This window comes from Lathamus discolor, chromosome 14 (assembly GCF_037157495.1).
Source record: "Lathamus discolor isolate bLatDis1 chromosome 14, bLatDis1.hap1, whole genome shotgun sequence".
Classification (NCBI taxonomy): domain Eukaryota; kingdom Metazoa; phylum Chordata; class Aves; order Psittaciformes; family Psittacidae; genus Lathamus; species Lathamus discolor.
Genome location: NC_088897.1, coordinates 4,256,834 through 4,279,296, shown reverse-complemented (window position 1 = coordinate 4,279,296; position 22,463 = coordinate 4,256,834). Strand labels below are relative to the sequence as shown.

Here is a 22,463-nt window from a genome sequence, read left to right as displayed (position 1 = left end):
ACTAGGGGGAGAGAAGAAGGAAGGGCAAACCGAAGCACCAGAACAGCCTCACCAGACACTAAACCCCAGCTCTCCTTCATCTGCTCAGTACAAGACACGGAGATGTCCCATCCCAGGGCTGGGTGGCACTGACGGCTTTCATGACCACGAGCAACTTGGTCCTCCCCTTCCTGCCTTGGCCTTCCCAGGACAACGAGCTGGAAGCCTATCTTTCCAATTGGAGGAGCCAGAGCGAGCCTCCAGCCTGTGCGTGGATGCACTCCCACATCTGCATCCCTTGGAGGCATTTACCTTCACAACCAACCCACCAGCCCACCCCAAAGCCGTCTGATTCCCCCCAAAGTGGATTTACTTGTTTTTAACAGGGATTCGGGTGACATGGTCTGGTGTGAGGTGTCCCTGCCCACGGCACGGGGTTGGAACTGGGTGATCTTAAAGTCCTTTCCAACCCAAACCATTCTGTGTTTCTATACTTGGACCAGGGGACATCTGCCACATCAGATAGAGAGAGGACAAAGCGGGGAGAACAAGGCGCCATGAATGAATCCCAAGCCATGGGCTCCACCTCCAGCCCAGCCCCAATCCCCCGGCACTCACCCCTGCTCCTCCATCATCTCCTGCAGCTCCATGCACTTGAGCTCCACGCGCCGTTTGCGCTCATGGTCCAGGATCTCCCTGTGAGCCTTCTTCACCAGGGTGGGCTCCGCCAGGCGCGCCTCCTCCTCACCCTTGTGCCACGTTCCTGAGGCTCCGGGCTGTGAGAAGCCATTGGAAGCTTCCTGGGGTGAAGGCACTTCGGCCCCGTTGTTGTACAGAGCCATGCTGGTGCGGGTGGCCTTGCCACCAGCACTGCCTATAGGGACAGAGAGAGCCGGGGTCAGTCCCTGCCTCAGTTTCCCTCTCACATGGACCTTGCCAGGACCTGAAGGCAAAGTTTGTCCCACAAGAGGTGTGGGCGCAGCGGGATGATGGGCACAGCGATGCAGAGATGGGGGCCTTCTGCCAGTGCCCTTCCTGCCCCTTTTCCCAAGTGCCTCGGTTTTCCAGTGGGTCTATTCCCATCACCATGGGAAGCGAAGGAGGATGCTCTGCGCCAGGCTCATACCTGGGAAAGCCTGGCAGAGCGTGGGTCTGCAGCACCCAGAACCATAGGGTAGCATCAGGGCAGACAGGCAGGGTCCCTCCAAGCCCTATGGACAATGTCAGCCGGTGTGGTGTGGAGCAGGGGCAGGCGTCCATCCTCACAGCCCTCTGAGGACACCTCCGGGCACTGTCCCCATCCAGCAAGAGGATGGAAACCAAAGGTATTGGGTAGGGAGGATGCAGTTATGGCCCATCCCAGTGTCTGCACCAGCCACCAAGCGCCTGCAGATGCCCTCTGGCACATCAGTGCTGGCTGCAAGGGGAGGTGAGACTTCCCACTGGCTCCTGCTCTTCCACATTCACGTGTCCCTGCCTCCTCCTCACTTGGCTCCCAAAATAGCCCCTTGGAAAAGGACAACTGTTCCGAGCTGCGCTGAGGCTCCGGGTGATGCTCCCGAGCCTGCGGGAGGAGATGCTCCCACATCTCCTGGACCAACCAGACAGCCACAGCCCTGTCCCAGCGACCTCAGGCCACCAGCACACGTGTAAGCACTCGTTCCTCAGTCCCCCCATCCCGTGGTGCTCCCCTGCACAAAGCACTGGCCCTCTCATCCCAGCATGGGATGCTCCCAGTGGAGATGCGCTGCCTTAATGACCGCCAGCAGCCGGGTTGCATGGGCTCTACCACGGGCTCCTACAATGGCATCCCCTGCTGAGTCCTACACAAAGAGAAACACGGGTGAAGGCAGAGAGCTCTCCAGCCTGGCTTTGGGCTTGCAGACACAGCTTTTGCCAGCAGCCACTTCTCTGGGGTGTTTCCACCCCAGGGATCCTGCTGGAAAGACTTTCCCAAGGATGGATGTCGCCTGCATGTTGTTTCCTATGTGGGAAGCAGGCAAGCCTTGCCCACGACACCAAGGGTGGCCGACACACGCTGCCCAAGGATGGGGCTGAGCATTGGCCTGGGGAAAGAGGGAGATCCCAGATTGCCATGGGAGGCTCCGAGGATGTTTCCCTGCTCTTTGAGAGGAGAAAAAGCCTCCGCTCCCTCCCCACGGGTCCGGCCAGGCAGGAAGGCAGCTCCCACCCCATGGCATCCCCAAGGGACGTCCCCGGCTTCCCCGCTGCCACTGCCTGCCCCATGCACTCATCTATGCGCTGCCGAGCCTGCCCGGGGGGGACAGGAGCTGACTGCTTTATTACAAGCCTTCATTCCTCCCTCTTCTCCCCATGACTGCCATGCAGAGGAGCCAGCAGCCGTTTATTCCCCTAAAGGCGCGGAGGAGCAGGGAGCGGGACACACTGCCCATGGGACAGGAGCCATTGGAACACCCAGAGGGTCCCTCAGTGCTCCATTGCCTGCAGCAATGGGGCAGCACCCACGTTTCGAGCCCTATGACACCCCACAGAGAGGAGCTGCCCTGGGCCACAGATAGGAGAGATGCTGCAGAATAACATGGTTTAGGGGCACCTCTTCCTCGTTCATCGGGGCATGAAGCCATAAACCAGGAAGGGAATGGGGGAAGCTCCCCCTGGGAAACCTCTATCTACTAAAGAGCTCAGGGGAGGAGAGAAGGAAGGAAAGGATGCTTTCCACAGCAGCCTCTGCTTGCTTTTCCCCAGTGGGAAGTAATATTATCCTGAGCCTGGCAGTGGGTAAATTCACTGCTGCAAAGCCTTGAGAGCATGTGGGATACGCAGCTGGGCAGGTAGATGGAGGGGCATGTGAGATAACCCGGCAGATGGATGGGTACCTGCGCGGCGCAGGAGACATGCAGATCCCAAAGGGAAATGCTCCCTGTATCCATGAAAAGGATGTGGTTGGAGCTATCCCGCTGCAGCCGGGGATGGACACCGCACTGCATCCCGGTGTCTCCTCAGCCGTGAGCAATATCCACAGGGAGAGCTGATTCCAGAGGCCTCAGCCACAGCATGAGCAGGAAGACAAAGGAGGAGAAAACCCATCCTCACCCCCCCCGCCCCAGCTGCCAGCAGCAGAGCCCTGGGGGGGAAAAGGAGCCGGTCCCACCTCCCTGGCCCCAATGGGGGCAGAAGGAGCCCGAGTGCCCCAGGATGATTTTTGTGCCTTCCCTGTCCCCATAGGAGACCCCCAGTGATGCTCGGCACCCACAAGGGACAGCCTGGGGACACTGTGGTCGTCACCACCGCAACCTCCATCCACTGGCCACCGTACAATGACCGCCCGGCTCCGCCACCTCACCCCAGCACCAAACCCAGCACCAGACCCATCAGTGCAGGCACAGCCCTGCCACGCCAGCAGCAGCTCCCGCCCGGCTCAGCGCTACCCCCGGTAATGAAGATGATGGTTAAATATTTCATTATCTATCTGCAGTCATTACCCACAGATCATCCAGCCCTGGAAACCACTGCCCCGTGCATCCGAGAGGGAGAGGAGGTGCCTTGGGGCCAGCGCTGCGCTGTGCTCCCATGCTAAGGGCTGCAGGATGCGGCCAGAAACGGTCCCCACAACCCAAGTCCCCTTAGTGCCCCCCAGAAGGGCTCAAACCCATGGGCTGGAGCTGCTGGGGAAACTCCCAAGCAAATCCCTCTCTTCCCGTTCTGCAGAGCCATTCATCCACGTGCTTTGGGATCCCCATCTTCCCTGCTGGCACTCCACATGCCACCCTGGGGCCTGGGGAGGTCAAAACAGCGTTTCAGCTCACAGGCACTTTCTGCTGCCTGCATTAGAGCTTCTGGAAATGCTCTGAGCTGCTCCTTCCCCATCCTCCATCCTCATCCTCTATCCCCATCCTCATTCTCATCCACATCCTCCATATCCATCCTTCATATGTATATCCATCCTCCATCTCCATATGTATATCCATCCTCACCTCCATCCTCCATCCTCAATCCTCCATCATCATCCTTATTCTCCATCCTCCTCCTCCTTCTTTACCCCATCCCACGCCTCACCCCAAGCGCCAGGACCAGCACACTGGGTCTCTCCATGCGGAACTGCAACCCAGCATCCTCCGCACCTGGGCACCAGCATTCCCGGCCCACGGAGGCTGGGACAGACACACAGCGCTGTGCCCCTGATACACAGCCAGGACAGGCCCTGCTAGCGTGGGGTGCCAGGACCAGCCTCACCATCCTGGTTTCCAGCCAAGCCTTGAACCAAACTCCCTCCCTACAGGCTGGGACCCTTAGGGGTGTCCCTGGGATGTGGCTGTCCCCATATCCCAGCCTGGGCTTTGATGTGCAGGGGTTGTGGAGCTCCAGTGGGAAAGGAAAGAAGAAAACAAGGAAAATGAGCAAAAAAAGTGTTATTTCCCCAAACTGCCTTTTCCTTTTCATTTTCCAGCCCAGAAACAAACCCCTTCCCAGCTGCCTCTGCTCCAATCCCCCATGGGCACCGCTCTCTCAGCTCCCTGACCATGCCCACAGCACCCCAGGCATGGGGCTGTGCTGGAGGCAGCTGCCCATCACCCCTGCCCACTGCCGCCGCAGGGCCCTGCCATGCCATAATGCAGATGAAGCCACATTCCCGGTGGGAGCGGTGCCTGGATGCTCTCCCGGCATCATCCCCTCGGTGAGGAAAGGCGGCAGCAGTGCCGGGCATCCTCCCCCCTCCTCGCCTCGGCTCTAATTAAAGCTGCCTCCGGCCGGTGCTCCATTAATTCTCACCACATCCAGCTGCACCAGGGTGATGGCGAGACGGGGATGCGGGCACGGGGTACGGGGATGCGGGCACGGGGTGCAGGGATGCGGGCATGGGGTGCAGGGATGCAGGCACGGGGTGCAGGGATGCGGGCACGGGATGCAGGGATGCGGGCACAGGGTGCAGGGATGCGGGCATGGGGTGCAGGGATGCGGGCACGAGATGCAGGGATGCGGGCACGGGGTGCAGGGATGCGGGCACGGGGTGCAGGGATGCGGGCACAGGGTGCAGGGATGCGGGCATGGGGTGCAGAGATGCAGGCACGGGGTGCAGGGATGCGGGCACGGGATGCAGCTCCCTGGACCACTCATGCACTGAGCGTGCCAGAGCTCAGTCCCAACAAGCAGTGGACAGCCCAGTGGAGGTGAAGATGCTCCAGCATCACCAGAGAGGATGGGAGAAGTGGTCCCCATGGTTCCCCTGCCTGCCAGGGTCTCCTCAGGGCTTACTTACTGATATCATCACCCTCTCTCCCAAGCATTGACAGCCCCATTCCAGGCTGCTCCCATGGGAACAGCTGGGAGAAAGGCATATTTTTCCAAGACTAAAAGTGCCAGAACATCACAGCACGGCAGCAGCATCCTCTGAACACCGGGCCAGCACTGCAAGGAGGAAAAGTCCAGTGTCGCTGCCATGATTTGGGCTGACCTTCTGCGGAGCTGCCTTCCGAGTGCCAAAAACCATGAGTCAGACCTCTGAGAAAGGGCTAAAAGAGGCAAATCCGGCTGTAAAAGTGTAACTGGTTCTGGGGCTCATTAGAGCTGCATCCCAGCCCCGAGCCGGCAGGGATCCTGCCCATAGGAAGGGGCAGCAGAAGGGGCTGGGTACATCCATCCCAGTCCCTTCATCCCTATTTCCCTGAGCCCAGGGCATGCTTTCCTCTGCCCTAGCACAATTTGACACCTTGCAGACTTCAAAGCAATTAATATGGAATATATGGATGCTGGCTGGGGGGGGTCATGAGCTGGGTGAGGGCTCCCTGCTGCTTGTGCATACCTACGTCTGTGCAGATATATATATATATAAAAGGATATATATATATATCTTTTAAATAGATGAGGAGGCTGGTGGAGAAGCTAAACAGTTGCTAAGCAACTGGGCTCCTTCCCAGCTTGGGGATGTAGGGATGGGGGAGCCAGGGGTGGGGACCGGTCCCCCCCACTGATGGACACCGCACAGCAGAGACCCATCAGCTCCCCTGGGAGATGCTCTGGAGGAAAGGGATGGATGAGGGGAGGAGCTGGGCTTTGCTCCTGTCCCACAGTGCTGTGGCTGAAGCCTGACCCCCTTGGGCTGCCAGGGGAGGCCGGGCAAACCCCATTCTGAGCTCCGTCTTGAGGAGAGCGGATGGGAATGGATCACACCATGATGGGGACCAGCCCCAGGGGACCACAGGATCCGTGCAGGATCCCATCCCTGGGCCAGGGATGAGGGAGAGGAGGAGAATCATCCAAGTGACAGCACCAAACCCCCCATACTAAGTGGGGTGATGGGTACCTCTATGGGATGCTCCAGCCCTCTACCCCCTCTTCAACCCCTTGGGACCACCTCAGCCATTATTATCATCATTATTATTATTATTCAATAACAATAATAGCAATAATAATAATAATTAATAGTAATAATAGTAATAGCAATTACTGAGCACACGGGAGCAGGGCGACGACAATCCCAATGGGGTCACCTTCCTTGACAGGGATACAATCCCGGCAAACGACCCCTGGAGCCGAGTGCTGCGGGAATGGGGGGTCATGCCCAGCACAGGGGCAGCATCCAGCCGGGAATCTCCCCCCCCCTCCATGGCTGACCGGGCGGTTGTGTAACGGGAGGAGCTATTCCGGGGTTTGAGCGCATTATATAAGCCATGGGCCACCTGGCCGGGAAAAACGGGAGCTGGGAGACAGGGAGGAGGAGGAGGAAGGGATTTGGGGATCACGCCCCCCCCCCGCCGGCTGAACCTATGGGGTGACCTGCACCCTGCGGGCATCCCCTGCACGGAGACGTTGGGGGAGCACCTCTGCTCCCCCATCCATTTCCATGCGTCCACTCGCAGCCGGATCCGGCCCCTGGGGCAGGAGCCACTTCGCCAGGGGTAAAAGCACCATTTCCCTGGCACCAGGGGCAAAACCAACCGAGAGCTCTGTGTCCGTCCCACCCCGCCTTGGCATCCCCAGCCGTGATCGAGGGCTCCCCTAAAAGCCGCCCAACTTGTGGCTCTGAAAGCCCCTGCCTCTCCCTGCGTGTGCTGCCAGGATGAGTCCTTGGGCAGGGGGAGCCGGGACGCAGAGAAGGCAGGGAAAGGCAGGGGGGAGGTAGGGAAAGGCAGGGGGAGGCAGGGAGATGCAGGAGGGATGCAGGGGGAAGCAGGAGGAGGCAGGCGAGATGCAGGCGGAAGCAGGGGGAGGCAGGAGGGAGGCAGGGGAAGGCAGACGGGATGGAGGGAAAGGCAGGGGGATGCAGGGGGGATGCAGGAGAGATGCAGAGGGAGGCAGAGGGGATGCAGGGGGGTGCAGGGGGGCACAGCGCGAGGATGTTGTGTGTTTGGACACAAGCCCCGTGCGCTCCTGTCCCCAAAATACCCCACGCTGGGGATGTCCCCGTGCTCCTGCAGAGACGAACCCACACGGCAGGGCAGGGAGCCCAGCCGGGGCATGTGAGCACCTGCACCCTCTGAGGCGGTCCTCGGTGCTTCCCGTCAACCCGAGGCACCCCCAAAAGCTGGCAGCCCCCGAGTGACCCCCCTGCAGCAGCAGCAGGAGCTCAGGCAAGCCAAGAAACATCCATCTCTGCTCCGGGGGGGGGGTGAATGGAACCCGCGGCCCCACACACGGAGCATCCCTGGGGACAAACCTCCGCATCCCGGGACAGAGGAGCACAGAGCACCCCCCGCTGCCCATAGGCAAACCTCGCCCCTCTCCTTCCCCCGTGCAACACCGCAGGGTTCGAATCGCACCAGGAGCTGCGGGACCCCCCCCTCCGCTCTCTGCCTGGGGCCCGAGCGGGGCTTCGGGGCTGTTATCCCGGCCCCATCTCCCACCCGCACCCCGCAAGGCACCATCGCCGTCCCGTCCTTCCCAGCCCCAACCCGCTGCTGGGGGGGGGGGGGGGGGTCCCTCGCAGCACGGAGGACACGGACAAGGGGTGTCCCCCCCCCAGCACCGGGCACATCCACATCCCTGCGCCCCCGAGGCATCACCGCACCGCGGGGTCCCCCAGCCTCGCCGGCACCCGCGGGGCGCTGCCTCCCGCTCCCTTTGGGGACCCCAATTCACTGCCCCACAGCAGCACCGTGACCCCCATCCCCGCCCCTCGGGGGGGCTCCGTGGCACCCCCAGACCCCCCCCCCCCCCCGTTTATTCCCGTTCCCTCTCTGCCCCCCTCCCGTGCCCAGCGCGGTGCCCCCCGCCCGGTGCCGGCCCGAGCCAGGCCGGGCCGCGCCGCCCCGCACCTCACCTCTCCCCGCAGGGCCCGGCCCGGAGCCGCTGCCGCCGGGCGCTGCCGGAGCCCCCCTTGCTTGGCCCCGCTCGGCCCCGCTCGGTCCCGCTCGGCCCCGCTCAGCCCGGCCCGGCCCGGCCCCTCCCGGCGCGGCTCCTCCTGAAGTGCTGGACAGCTCCGCGACACAGAGCTGCGCGCCGAGACAGAGCGCCGCCGGGGCGCACAGCGCCGCCTGCAGGGCGGAGGGCGCGGCGGCACCCGTCCGCCCCCGATACCCCCCGATAGGCACCGGTACACCCCGATGGCACCGATAGCTCATCTCATCATAGGGCCCACGGCCCCCATCTCCCCACAGCTCTCCCAGTGCTCCCCTTTCCACCCCCACATCTCCCCATCCACATGCACCCCAAGCCCCACATCCCCGCAACAGCCCCCCCCCCCCAGCACCCAAATCATCCCCTTGGGGTGCAGCAGCAGGCACCCAGGGCGCTGCCCCAGCCAAGCTGCTCCTGCCTGGGGGATGCGATGGCCAGGACAAGCTATCCTGTATCCCAGCCCGAAAGTCATCCCACACCCTCCTGTATCCCATATCCCAGCCTGTATCCCACCCCATATCCTACTCTGTATCCCAACCCCCCCATCCCTTATCCTACACTGAATCCCATCCCATATCCTGCCCTGAAACTCATGCCATCACATATCCCACCCTGTATCCTATTCCATTTTGTACCCCACATCCCACCCTGTCCTGTAACCCATCCCAGATCTCACCTTGAATAAAATTCCATCCCCTATCCCACCATCTATCCCATCCCATCCTCTATCCCATCCTTTACCTCCTCACCCCTCCCCAGCGGGGTGAGCCGGGGTGACACAGGATGTGCCATTACCCCTCCAACCCCTTGCCCAGCACCACACCGTAGGTGATGAGCCCATAGGAACAAGCCCACAATTCCCGTTTCCTTCGGCAATGCCAGGTTTCCCCTGCCCTGCTCCCTCCCCGCTCTGGCTGCTCATGCCCAAGCAGAGAGCAAACCGAGGCGCCTGGCTGTCCCCCCACGGTGGGATCAGCCTCAGGAGTGGGATGTGGGGAGGGGACCGGGATGGGGAGCCAGGGGCCAGCGCTGTTAAATGGAGAGCAGGGTTCAGGAGCTGCAGTGCAGCCCCTGGAGCATCCCCAGGGCTGGTGTTGCTACCTTTATCCCTGCCACATCCCCTCCAGGACAAGAGCAGATGCCAGCTCCTAGGAGACACCTCCTGCATGGTCAGTGCCTCTCCTGGCTTAATGATGGAGAGGGAAAACAGCCCGTGACAGGAAAAGCAGCATCCCTGAGGTGAGCCCATGCCCTTCGCAGCACCATTATCCTTCCAGCACCCGCAGCGCTGAATAATGCATCAAGCCCTGCGAAACAAAGGAGACGGAGGGGATGCAGCCGGGCCCCCCACCCCAGCAGCAAAAGCAGAGTGGGGAGACCCTGGCACAGGGCGCAGCAGCACCATGAGGTTTCCTGGGTCCCTGCTTTGCAGTGGAGCCACCTCGGGGTGAACAGGAATGGGAGATTTAGTGTACCCACAGCCAGGAAAGGGATGGAGACAGGTAAGAGGTGGGAAAAGCAGAGAAAAGCAGCGAGACCAGCAACCAGGCAGGCAGAGAGCTCAGGGATGCAGCCAGGAGCACGGCATGAAGGGACGATCCAGCGCAGAACAAAGGGGGAGAGAGATGGCAGGACAGGGAGAAGGGACGGTGATTGCAAGCAAACAGGCAGAGGCACCCACTGCTGTGGGGAGAGGAAGGGAATCATCACTTGAAAGCAAGCGGGGATTTGGGAAGGAGGGGGAAAAGAAGGTGGTAAATAATTAAAGGCGATCAAACGAGGCAGGCAGCAGAACAGGCCTAATTGCAAGGATTCGCACCGGGGCTCGGCAGCTCCTGCTGCAGCAGGAAGGCGGCCGGGAGCGGCTGCGCTGCTGGCCCTGATCAAAGCCCAGCCCTGCCTTGATGCTCAGCAAGGGAGGGGGAGCAAAGAGGGGGAGCAAAGCAAAGGCACGAAGGGGAAGGGTTTGGGGGCTCCGTTATCCCTGGGGTGCAAGAGGGACCAGGCCCCCAAGCAGCCTGTGTGCATCTATAGGGTGACCTTGGGCCAGTCGATCGTGGCTTGGTGGCTGGAGGCTCCCATTGATTTGGGCTTGACCCGTGGCCGCACGGTCACGCTTGGTGCTGGGTGGCATCTCCTCCTGCTCCTCCAGGGCTCCCTAAGCCTCAGCAGGGATTTATCTCCCCTATGGATGTGGCTGGCTGCTGTTTGAAGGCCTGGAAACACTTCACACTGCTGCAGATCAGGGCAAGCTCAGCCCTCCCAGATCATCACCCAGCATGAGTCCCCTGCTGTCCTTCCCCATGACCAGCTCCCATCCTATCCTCGGTGATGCCATGGATCTGCCCCATGGTCCCCGAGGACCCCTGCAGGCAGAGTGGTGGCAGAGCTCAGCTGGAGCGTGCTAACCTCTCCTAACAGGCAATCAAATCCTGCCCCGGCAGGAGTCCCTGCATATTAATCTCACTGCGTTATCCAGCCATCTGTTCCCGCAGCCAGGAAAAGAGCAGTCCCTTTGCTCTCCTTTATTAACAGGTTTCCTTGTAAATGCAAACAAATCCTCCCATCCCGGCGCCACGCTCCAGCTCAGCTTTGAGGCACCCAGGAGGGAAGCGAGAGCTCCCAGGCATCAAGAGCAGTGAATGCAAAGGTGGTGAATTCACACAGGAGAGGGCTGATGGTGTCTGATCCTCCTGCTCACATCAAAGCCTCTCTCCATCACCCCATAAGGAAGGGGGAAGTTGCAGGGGAGAGGACAGACCACATTGGGGTGTATTTCCCTCTCTCCCTATTCACCCACCATCACCCTGGGCAGGATGCTCTCAGGATGCAGCCTGGGTTGCTCCACTACCAGGAGGTTTTGCACACTCACCTTGCCTATAAGCCGTGCTCGGTGCACAGCAGGGGCTCTGCACGGCCACACATGTATGATGTTGGATGTGTCCTGGTGAAGCCCAGCGAGACCTGGCTCTGCCAGCCAGTGAAGAACTCGCTTTGCCTGCTGAGCAAAGCATGAAGCCTCCAACAGGGCACCAGCCACGCAAAGCCTGTTGTGAACCACCAGCCCCAGTGACCTGAGGCTGACTGCAGTGACAGGGCACCAGCACCTTTGCGTGGTACCTCCAGCCCCTGGGTTTTGCTCCTTTCCAGGAGCTGGGAAGGCAGCCAAGCTTTGGCAAGGCAGATGCTGCAATTGTCTTCCTGTTGTTTGCCCCGATTCTCTTAAGCCTCACCAAAATGCCAGCAATTGGCCCCAGGCTTGGCTCTGCCTGCTGCAGGTGTACCGGGGCAGGAACCCTGGATGAATGGAGCTCAAGGGATAGGTGGGACGGAGCTCCAAGGTGGCAGGCCTGGACCCCATCCAAGGCACCAGCCCGTAATCAGAGCCAGGAAAAGGGTGTTCCCAGGCATGAGGGACACAGGGCTGCCCGCCTGCACCCTGCTCTGCAGCCATCCCACCTGAAGCACCCCTGGCACGCTGAGCTTGATCAGGTTTAAAGACTCAAGCTGCAACGCTCACCCTTTGCTTTTCTCCTTGTTCTATCCTTCCCTGCACTTCACCACGTGGCCCCAGCAGCACAGGAGTGGCAGGGGGGAGCAAGTGGCCTGGCATCTGGCCATCTGGAGTAGCTTTATTTATTACTCTTACTACACATCTCCTCTGTATCTCGACATCTGGGCTCCGGCACAGAGCTGGGCTGAGTGAGGAGGCACCTGCCCCATGCATTAAGTGATGCTGCGATGGAAGAGGTCCAATGCTTCGAGACCCTCAAGACAAAAGCCTGCTCAGGAAACAGGATGAAACACAATAGCACTGAGCAGGGCAGGTTCTTCACCTCCTCCAGACCTGGTCACTCACCTCCATAGGAGGTAAAACCACCAGAGTTAGTGCTGTGACTCAGCAAGGCGGCCGTGCTGCAGCAGCAGCCCACAGGACAGAGGATGAAGGTCGTGTGTCTCTGAGACCACCAGGCAAAAACCAGGCAAACCCAGCTAATTCCTACTTCTAATTCCTACGGGTACACCCCAGTTCCTTTCCTCCTCTGGGGAACCTGTTCATAGAGAAGGGGTGGGATGTCCCACACTTACCTTTGCCAACCATCTGTCTTCACAGTGATTAAGTTATCCACCAGAGCAGCGTTCAGCCAGGGGAACAGCATGTCTGACCAAGCAGGGAATACCTACACACGTTCATTTCTCACCTTCATCCAATGTCCTTCTGGTCTCCGTCTTCACTGCAGAAAGCCGCAAGAAGGACGTCTCATTTCCCTTCCCAAAAGGACAGCACATTTCCCGACACAGGTGCAGGGAACAGCTGCAACTCCAAGCATGAGGCATAGGACTGGGAGGAAGAAAAGCCCAAGAAACCCCAAAACCCAACAATGAAGCAAGGGAAGGGAGGTTGTTAAGATTAAGGGGATTTGAAGGAGACCCTGAAGACCTGCGAGTCAGCAGGTGCTGGGAAATAATCCTCTTCCACCTCAGCTCCACTTACCCGTCCTTCCCCCGAGTCACTACTGGTATAAGGAAAGCTTTCTGCTTGTCCATGCAATTCCCACAGATTTCACTGGGATTGGACTGCTGACACAAGAAAAAGGTGGAACCACCTAAGCCACACCACGAACCTCAAGTTCTAAAGTATCTCCAACCCCCAAATCTGCTCGAGCTGCTGTCTTAAAAATAGCAGGACTATGATAAGTGTATGTGCTTTTCCTCCTGGTTGTAAGGCAAGGCTCTCCCTGCAGCCATTAGCTTGGTGTCATAGCTGGCCAAGGTCTGGCTAGTCACCACTCCTGTGTCCTCCAGTTCCCACATCCTCCTCTGCACCCCTCCAACATGGTATTTCATTCTATTAATACCACCTAATAATTACTTTGTTCCAAGCCTGCTGAGTAATGACTGCCAACGCTTCTATTACGTACTATTCCTGTAAAGAACCCATGCTTTAACACAGTGAATTTCTGCAGGAGTGACAGGAACTGTGCTTGCTATCCTCTCTGCCTCCGTGTTCCACAGGGCAGGGAAAGAGCCAAGCCCTTTGGTCTCCATCTTCAACGGTGTCACAACTGTGTGATCCAATTCAATGACAAACTAGTTAAAATCAAATCAATAAATTAAAACGCAGTTCAGAAGAGAGTTAAAGTAGGAGGAATAAAAAGGCAGTGACCAATGAACACCTACTACCTTTAGGTATCTTCCTTAAGAGCTTCTACGCCAGGTTCTCTTGCTCACCTCAGTTCCTCCAGAAGTGCTGGGCTCTGGAGTTTCCTTCATCTAATCAAAATAAAGCCTGATCAACTTGGAATTTGACCTACATGGATTAAAGCAATTCAAAGCAATAGGGTGAGCAGCACATGGAGGAAGAGGGAATTAATAGCTTCTTTCCTTAAAGCTTACCTTCAAAGAAGTCAGTGCAGAACTCATCATCACCATCTTCTTGCAGACATTTGTTTTTATATCCACAAGAGGATGAATGTGAACGAAGTTTATGCAGACGCTAAATCAAGGCTTTTGTTCCCAACTAGAAAGTCACTTTCAGCATTTTAATTCTCCTCCTGGAGCAGCACTGATGTTTCAGCTCTGTACTAACTCCTTTGAAATCAAATTACATAAGAGACTAACGCAATGCGAGGTAACAGAGGAAACAGCACCTCCTGAAAAACACCTCTCGGATCACTCAGTTATCCCTTTCCCAAGCCTCTTCTGTCCATCTTGATCTTACATCTTCATGCCTGGGTTCCCAACTCCTGCACCCAACAAGCAGCCCAAGCCAAAACCCAGGCAGCAGCAGCTAAAATTCATCAGTTCACCCACTTTAAGAGGCTGTTTAATCCCTCCTGAAACTGGTAACTTGAGACCTACAACTTCAACCTTCAAAAGACCAGCACACCAGGACAATTCCAGATGGTACACTGAAAAAATGAGGCCGTTTTATTGATGATCAGACTCAGCACTGGCAACAATCATTAATCTAATACAGACAGACTTCAATCAAAGCAGGAGCTTTGAATCAGAAGTCATAAAGTGACATGATGCCTTAATAAATTAAGGAAGTTGTTCATTCCTCTCCATCATCAACACTTCACTTGAAGTTCTTTGCAAACTCCTCTCCTTTCTTAATAGAAGCCTTCAGCTCAGACATAGCATCAGCAACCATCTTCTGTTCAAAGGGGGTGATCTTGCCAATGCCTAGGTTCTTCTCAATTCCATTTTTCTGAGGGAAAGAGGATTTAAGGATTAACCATTCATCAAATGACCTACAGAGTAACTTAACAACTCTGATTAGGTATTACCAAGCTGAGATGAAGACCCAGCCCAGGACCTCTGTCATCTCCAGTCTGCCAACCCTGTGCTTCCTGGCAGGGCTCAGAAGCCTCTTACTATCTATAGCAACTTCCACAGCCTTCAAACTTCTCATTCACTGCTCAGAAGTGTGAAACTTGAAGCCAGTCCATCAGCCCCTTCAGGAGACTGACAGCAACTGCTCCTTCACACCTCTTCCTACCTTCAAACCCACCATGCACCAAGAGAACCTCTCTCCTGGTGCATGCCCTTCACTTGCCACTGGCTTGCAATCCGAAACTGCTTCAGAGTTGCACTCCTAGGATTCCAAGATCCCATGCCTACATCCAACCCTTCTCCTTTACTGCCCCTTTACTTCCATTCCTTCACCAGCCAGCACCTAAGACACCAACCTTTGCATTCCAGCAGCCACGACAGGGCTGCAGCATCCTTGTTTTTCACTCCACCCACAGGGTAAATGAGACAAAAGGAACACTGCTTTCAGAGTTCAGCAGAGGTCCCAAAAGCAATCTATTAATCCTAATCCGTGCTATAGTTCCCCATGTGCCTCAATTTCTGACGGATCTGCTTGCAGAAGATCAAGCTGAGCAGACAGGATTGCTGTCTCTGGTTAATCATATGAAAGCCCCCCATAAACAAGCACTGACTTGAGGCAAGCATGACCTCTTAAGCTGAGCCTGAATCTCTGGTTACTCAGCGCAGACTCCAAGCAGATAAAAGCAGCTTCATCCCCGTCAAGCACGAGGTATCTGCCTAAGCACAATATCCAAATGTTCAAGGACTGTTAAAGGCAGGCTCAGTTGTTAACTTCAGTGATACCTAGCATTAGACTAAACTGAAATCACTGAGCAAAAGCCACAAGCCTGGAGCTGCTGTTTGTAAGCCTCCTCATTTAAAGTACATACTCCCAGGAGCAGAGGTGTAGAGAAGTAAGGGCTCTCCGTCTCGTCCGATCGAACAAAGGCACATTCGATGACCCCCTCCTTGCCATTTATTGCATTCACCAGAGAGAACACAAACCGAGCACCAGCGTAGGCCATAGACAAGGTGGCAGATCCTGTAAAAGTTAAATCACTTTTAGAACAGGTCATGTTGGAATCGGATACTTTCTTCAGCTTCAAAGGCTTCCACACTAGTATGTTCACAGAGCTGCAGTGTCAGACTTCTATCTCCCAGCCAGACAGATAAAGCAGCGGCTTTTGGCCACCAACATGGCATTCAGTTGACTAGACTGACAGGAAGAAACAGCTTAATCTGACAGAGCAGATTCTTTCTAAAGCCACACATGACATGGGATCAGTTAATGTTTACTCTTACCTACAGACTGAGCTGCTTCTAGTGCCACAGTTCAGGCAGTCACTGACATGGCAGAGGAGCTAGATTTGTAATAAGCAGTTCCCAATTCTGCACCACAGTTGTAAACAAGATTAAGCCGAAGAAGAGCGCATCCATTCAGCTAGCCAACAAGAATTACTTGGAAGCTGTAGTTAAGAACCAACCTGCTCCTGCTTTAGCTTGAACAACTTCAGTGCCAGCTTCTTGAATTCTCCCTGTAAGCTTTACCAGCTGATCTTGAGGAAAGTCCACTTTTGGTGTGCACTACGTTGGAAAAAAAGAAGTTACTATCAAAGACCAGGACCCCTCCACAGATTCAGCATAAGGCCAACCACACGATGCTTTCTGTACTGTTACAGTTGTTACTAACAGTTCTCAACTGGGAAAATCACCCCAGATTGTGTAACACTGAGGCTGCTGGTTATTGCATGGACTGTAACAGGAAACATGCAGCCATGCCCAGCTAAAGGGCAAACCACAGCCTGACAGCAAAACCACAGCCTGCCATGGTTACTCACTACGGGGTAGTCTTTTACACCAGACAGATGCCCTCCAAGCATGTAAAAGGCCTTAGGAATTTTAAAAAGCCACCTTGTAAATATTTGGGTCACTGTGGCATTATGGTAGTCGAGAGCCTTGCGAAGGATCCAGTCTGCCAGCAGTATTTAGGAAGCTACTGAACCTTCAGATACAGCTACAAAGTATGTTAAGCACAGCTGTGTAGGTCCCAATTGACTAACAGGAGCACCCTCTCAGGATTCAGCTGCTCCAAAGCTCATGCTTTTATTCCCTAACAACATCCTTTTGTGAAGCATACTTTACTCCCCACTTAGAGCAAAGCTCTTTTCTCCCCTTTCTTACAGATTAATTGGCCATATCCTAGTTATTTCCTCATGAAGCTGCAGACTGCTTTAGAACTGCATTTCATTCTGGCTTAGATCCCTGAAGGGAGCCTCTCCCTGACTACCAGTAACCGCTGAAGCGGGCTTCCCCACACAGCCTGAGCTATGTCTCCTCATTTCAATGCTGTGTATGAAAGTGATATTTCTAGTCCACCAGGGCAAAATATATTTCATTTTCCTGCTGAAGACAGGTACAGACATCATGAAACACCTGTCACAGAAAGTAAGAACCAAACCAACCAGTGCTGAGACATCTGAACATCTGCACTGCGCATCTCAGTTCTTATCCCAAATTCCTTTAGAAGAGAAAGGCTGGAACTGTTTAAACCACCAAACGAACCCACTGCCTTCCAGTATCCTGTCCCACATCTCAGAACGAAAGCTGCCACAAGAGCAGGGAAGACTGTGTCTGCTGTATCTTAGCACGTTACATGCCATCACAAGGACACTTTACATCAACTTTAACACACTGATGAGTGTAATGCCACCCACATCAGTAACTATGACTTACCTGAGAGATCAGAGGGATGATAGTCTTCCCAGCATGGCCACCAATAACTGGAACACTTACTCGAGCTGGATCTAAGCCCTAAGGGAAACATGAATACACTTCCAGCTTCTGAAGTGTATTGGCAAGAAAAAACATGTAAAACCACCCTGCTTCATTTTCTGCCCTGGGTACTCAGACACATTGATAACCCAGTGCTATACAGAGCAAGAGTTTCAGAGGCAGCTTTACTCCAGGCACAAAGCCAGATCTATGGAGCTGAACTACAGGTTACTCTGATAACTTTAGACAAGTACAGGATATTATTAATGCAGGCTCAGATAAATAGCAGTGCATGTGCAAAGTTCAACAGGGATATTACGAGCAGGAACCTGTTACACCTCCTAATAATTGCAGAATATCCTGTAACAGACAGCATTGATAGCTTGACTTGCAAATACACACTACAAAATTCAACCCTCTCCTCCAGTTGCACCTGCAAATGCCAACAGAATGAAGATGCTCACAGGGGACAGCTATCAAAAGGAAAGGTCAAAGACTCTCGAACCACATATTGCAAGAAACCCTATCCCAGGCTGCTTGAGAAAGAGCAGGGAATCACTGCCTTCACCTCTAGCTCTAGAGAAATCTGAGCTCCTTTGGCCCTCTGCAGTGATTTCAAACACAGTGTTGATAGATCTGATAACTGAAACAGGCAGCATCCTTCCCCCAGCATCTGTCACTATGAGCTACCTTTAGTTCAGCCACAAAAGTATTTGCTCTGACAATGTCCAGCGTTGTAACACCAAAGATTTTCTTGGGATTATACACTCCATGCTTCTTGAAGACTTCAGAAGTGATCGGGATGGTTGAATTTACCTATAAGCAAGAACAGGCAAGCATTTGTTGAAACCAGTGTAATAATGAAGCCAGTGCATGAACTGAACAGGTCAGTAAACAACCTGAAGTCAACTGCAGCCAATTACTTTAATTCCTAAATTGAAGAGCAATTTACAGTCAGGAACTCATCCATTTTAAATAACCATTAAGACAATAAATTTGCTCATTCACATTACACAGGCTGTACCCTTAGGGAGCTAAGACATTTATTCCAGCTAAAACACCAGCATGTACTAGAACCACTGGCATACCAATGTAGAGATATTAACCACTTTCATATCCAAGTCTCCTCTGACTTAAATACAGCCAAAAAAAATAGGTTAGTAGAATCAGGCTTTTACTCCTTTTCTGTACGTAACACTGTAGGCCTTGAAGATACTTGTCAAAACTAATAGGAACTCAGATTACTGCAGTATTCTCAGTCTGGGGTGGGGTTTTCCCCCCTTCTACATTTTCAAGGTCTCCATAAGATGCTTACCGGGTTAGAAATGATACAGATCATGGCTTCTGGACAGTGCTTTGCACAGGCAGATGTCAAAGTAGCAACAATGCTAGCATTGGTGTTGAACAGGTCATCACGGGTCATACCTAAAACACATCCCATACAGTATTTTAAGTTACTCATAGTCTACTTACTAGTGGGCAAGCAACCCAGTCAAAACTCTGCTCTGGAGACAGGAACATCAGCTTCTGGATTCATGTATCAAGAGGAAACTCTCTGCAGCTGCAGCAATGAATTGGCTCCAAACAGAACTCCTCTCACTAATAAAAGACTTCTGCCCTTTCAGATGGAGCAGCCCTTTTCAGGAGCAACCCACCCAAGTGTATGTCACCCAGGCAGCTTGAGGTACAGTGTGACCACACTGACACCACTGTATCACTGCATAAACTGCTCCTAAGACGAGTTCTTCTCTGCAGTCACCCCCACAGCTACAGTCTGAATGTCAACTGCTCTGTGTACAATACTGCCGCTTGCTGTAAGTGCCACCTCTTATTTCTTACTTTAACCATGAAAAATTAAGAATTAGAAAGAGCTAGGCTATCAAGTCTAGTATTTTCTTAGATTCCCAAAATAGGGTACTGAAAAACAGAGGAGAAATGGAGCAGGTCAGAGACAGTCGAGGAAGCCTTAGTAGCATTCATTCAGAGATGCCCAGAGAAGTTAGAGAACAGTTAATGCAAAACAAATAGATTATTTCTGTTCCGCTGAGAAATGAACCAAAGAACCAGTTTTTTCACTAGATCACTGCTCTGGGCAAAAAACATGAAGGGAGATTCAGGATCACTTGCATGAGAAGTCTTTGCACCTCACCCCTACACAGGAACCCCAGAAATCAATCCTGCCCATTTGAGGAGGGACAAACTAAAAGACAGGCTAAATGAGGTACCTGATATGACAACAAGCAAGCTCTAGGTCAGTGTCATTAATAGACACTTATATCCCAAGCCAACACTACCACAAAGCACCAGATACAGCTCTATTTGAATAACATTATTGCAGAGACACACTTCAATGAAGCCCTAGGGCTTTTTAACAAAGAGAACATACCTGGTTTTCTAGGTACTCCTGCAGGAATAACTACAACATCACAACCCTTCAGACATTCTGGCAGCTGCTCAGGTCCCATGAAGCCTGAAATGGAAGACATTCAGGCATTATGTTTTTGCCAGCTATTCAATACCCAACACTTTGAAATGCAAGATTATGCCCAGAAGCACCCAATTCCTTATTTAACTGAGCCTTCAACTCAGCTGAAAAGCAGAGCAATACAAGTATGGATGGATCCTATCTGATGTTATATCAGTTCAAAACTTACAGAGTAAGTGCTGAGAATCTCACATTCATCTGTTTCAAAACCCCTCAGTTCCTCCTGCTATATGTATTTAACTCTCCACTCCCCCCCCCCCAGCTTGCATTAGTCAGTACCCCCAAAGAATTGCAGATAGGCACATTCAAGTCAAATGCAAGCTCTTGGTGATCCTTGGATAAAATGAAGATCAGTAGATTATGTTTTGGTTTCATCAGCACTTGACAGCTGTCCCTTCAGAACAGCAGCACACAGGACTCACACGGACACCCAGGGAGCTTCAGTCTATTTGTAGTGAAACTTTCAAATTCAATGCTCAGGCTTCCCCCCCCACCGCCAAGATGATTTTACTGAATGTTTCCTGCCAGTTATTACGAATTGCCCTTCAACAGTGCAACCACAGCCCATCTTCATCTCCATACATGTCAATCTAATCAGCTAAGCCTTCACTCGTCACACACTGCTTGAGTAAAAGCTACTTAAATTGACAGTAAGCTTCAAGATCATGTGAAGATTCCCCTTCAAAAGCAACGGGCATCTTCAAGTATGAGACAACACCCAAAAGAACCCCTTCAGAATCACTTCCAGCAGTGCACAGTACCTTTCACGTTCGCTTTTGTCTCGATGTGGCTGAGGTCAGCTGCCACGCCTGGAGTGTGAGCGATATCATAGAGGCTGAGCTTGCTCACCAGTGGGCTGTTCTTCAGCAGAAGGGAGAGAGGCTGCCCAATGCCCCCTGAGGCCCCAAGCACTGCTACCTTGGCATTGTTCTGAGGATAAAAGATGACAAACACCATTCTGGTTACTGCAGATGTGGCTGCATCAGTGACCTTGGGGATCTCACCACGCTCTCTTTGCTTTTAGTTCTATTTCCCCATGTTTTTATGCGGCACCATGCAAACTCAATTGCCTAAGCCCACAGAAAGGGACCCTCAGGACAGCTTCCCGAAGATCCTTGAGGTTTACTGGTAGGGCAAATGTTCTTCTGTGAGCTGAAGCTCAAAAGGGAAGCAAAACTAGGCAAAGTAACCCAAAAGATGGGAATGCCTGCCTGAGACTAATACCTGCTACCCTGTGGGCCTATGTCTGACTTGGAGCAAAATCTGGCTCCAGTTTTCACTGCCAGTATAAGAAGAAAGTACACCTGCCCATTTGGCAAATCAATACATTTGATGGACCACAATAAATGCAACAACCATTGTATATGTGAAGAAAATGTGTATGCCTGAAATAGATTCAAAACAGTAGCTGCGGCTGCCTAAGGCCTGAGAGCATCAAGTGACTAATTTCCAGCTTTGATAAACGGTGGCTGAAGCCAGTAACAGAAACGCTGGTTTGCTGCCCTGGTGAGCCAATCTGAACTCTAACGTGCTCGCTGGGAGGAGGTTAATCCTCTCAAAAACGCCTCTTCTCCTATTTGTAGATGAGAGGAAACCAACTTTCAAAGTCCAGAACAACCCTAAACCGCAACACTCCACCACAGTGACAGAGAACCAGAGGCTAACACAGAGCTGTGACATGGTAATACAATTACTGCTGATAAGGACCTTCTCTATCACACTGCCTTACCAGATAAAGCCATAACAGCTCTAAGCCCCAACATGAACTGCTTAATTGTTATACTCTGACGAGAACTAATCGACCCGGGAGCTAGATCAGCCTAACCTCTGCTTGGTTCTCTTGCTATTGCAACAAACGTGGGTTAGCATAAAGCTCCCCAAAGGAAAGCATGGTCTAACGCTAGTCACTGCAATGCCCAGTATTTATGGCTGAGCTATACCGTGAGGCCAAAACCTCACTGATAATGGAGAGAATTCCCAGCAAAACAATCACAGCAGCCTCTCCTGCAAAGCATATCCCTAAATAGCCATTCTGTCATACGCCACTGGGTGCTGTTCACATTAGAAGACAGAGGCCGGCCTCTGTGTACACAGCCACAGTGCTCTGCTGGTATTAAATCACACACTTTCAGAACACTAAGGATTCAGAATATATTAAAGATTCAGCACATTAAGGTTTCAGAACATGAAGGGTTTATTGTTAAACCCCAAACCACCAGCTTTAGCTCTTAAAACGCACTGAAGGGCACGAAGGCGGCAGCAAACAAGCCTGGGTACGGCCCATCCCACCCTGTCCCGTCAGGATCGGACCTCACCCCTACCCTCAGCCGCGCTCCGCTCCCCTCCCTCAGCACTCGGACACCCGCGGCCGCCTCAGGGCGCTTTATCCGTCACCGGGGGGCTCGGGCCCGGCCCGTACCTGCGCGGAGGTGGCGATGCCGCGGCGCAGGGCACCGGTACCGGCAGCGGCTGCGGGACGGGCGATGCGGGACAGCATGGCGCGGCTCCGTGACTCCAACGACCTCCACAGCGCAGCGCCTGCGCGGAAATGCAGCTATTCTCGCGAGACTTCCGGTCTCCCCTCCCTTGGCCG

At 53.9% G+C, this 22,463-nt stretch overlaps 2 protein-coding genes across 2 annotated transcripts in view; both read right to left on the bottom strand.

The window, feature by feature from the left end:
- Positions 1-821, bottom strand: part of SRRM3 (serine/arginine repetitive matrix 3) — a 21,418-nt gene extending 20,597 nt beyond the window's left edge. The window contains exon 1 of the mRNA XM_065694521.1: positions 598-821. Within this exon, the coding sequence (XP_065550593.1) occupies positions 598-821 (224 nt within the window). The remainder of the gene's footprint in view (positions 1-597) is intronic.
- Positions 822-14,198: 13,377 nt separating this feature from the next.
- On the bottom strand, positions 14,199-22,420 carry MDH2 (malate dehydrogenase 2). The gene is made up of 9 exons (XM_065694796.1): positions 22,290-22,420; positions 20,632-20,800; positions 19,772-19,855; positions 18,701-18,810; positions 18,076-18,201; positions 17,347-17,424; positions 16,098-16,197; positions 15,504-15,655; positions 14,199-14,509 (listed from the first exon to the last, which is right to left on the bottom strand). The coding sequence occupies exons 1-9, from the start codon at positions 22,365-22,367 to the stop codon at positions 14,378-14,380; spliced, it is 1,029 nt and encodes a 342-aa protein (XP_065550868.1). The 5' UTR covers positions 22,368-22,420; the 3' UTR covers positions 14,199-14,377.
- Positions 22,421-22,463: the final 43 nt, after the last annotated feature.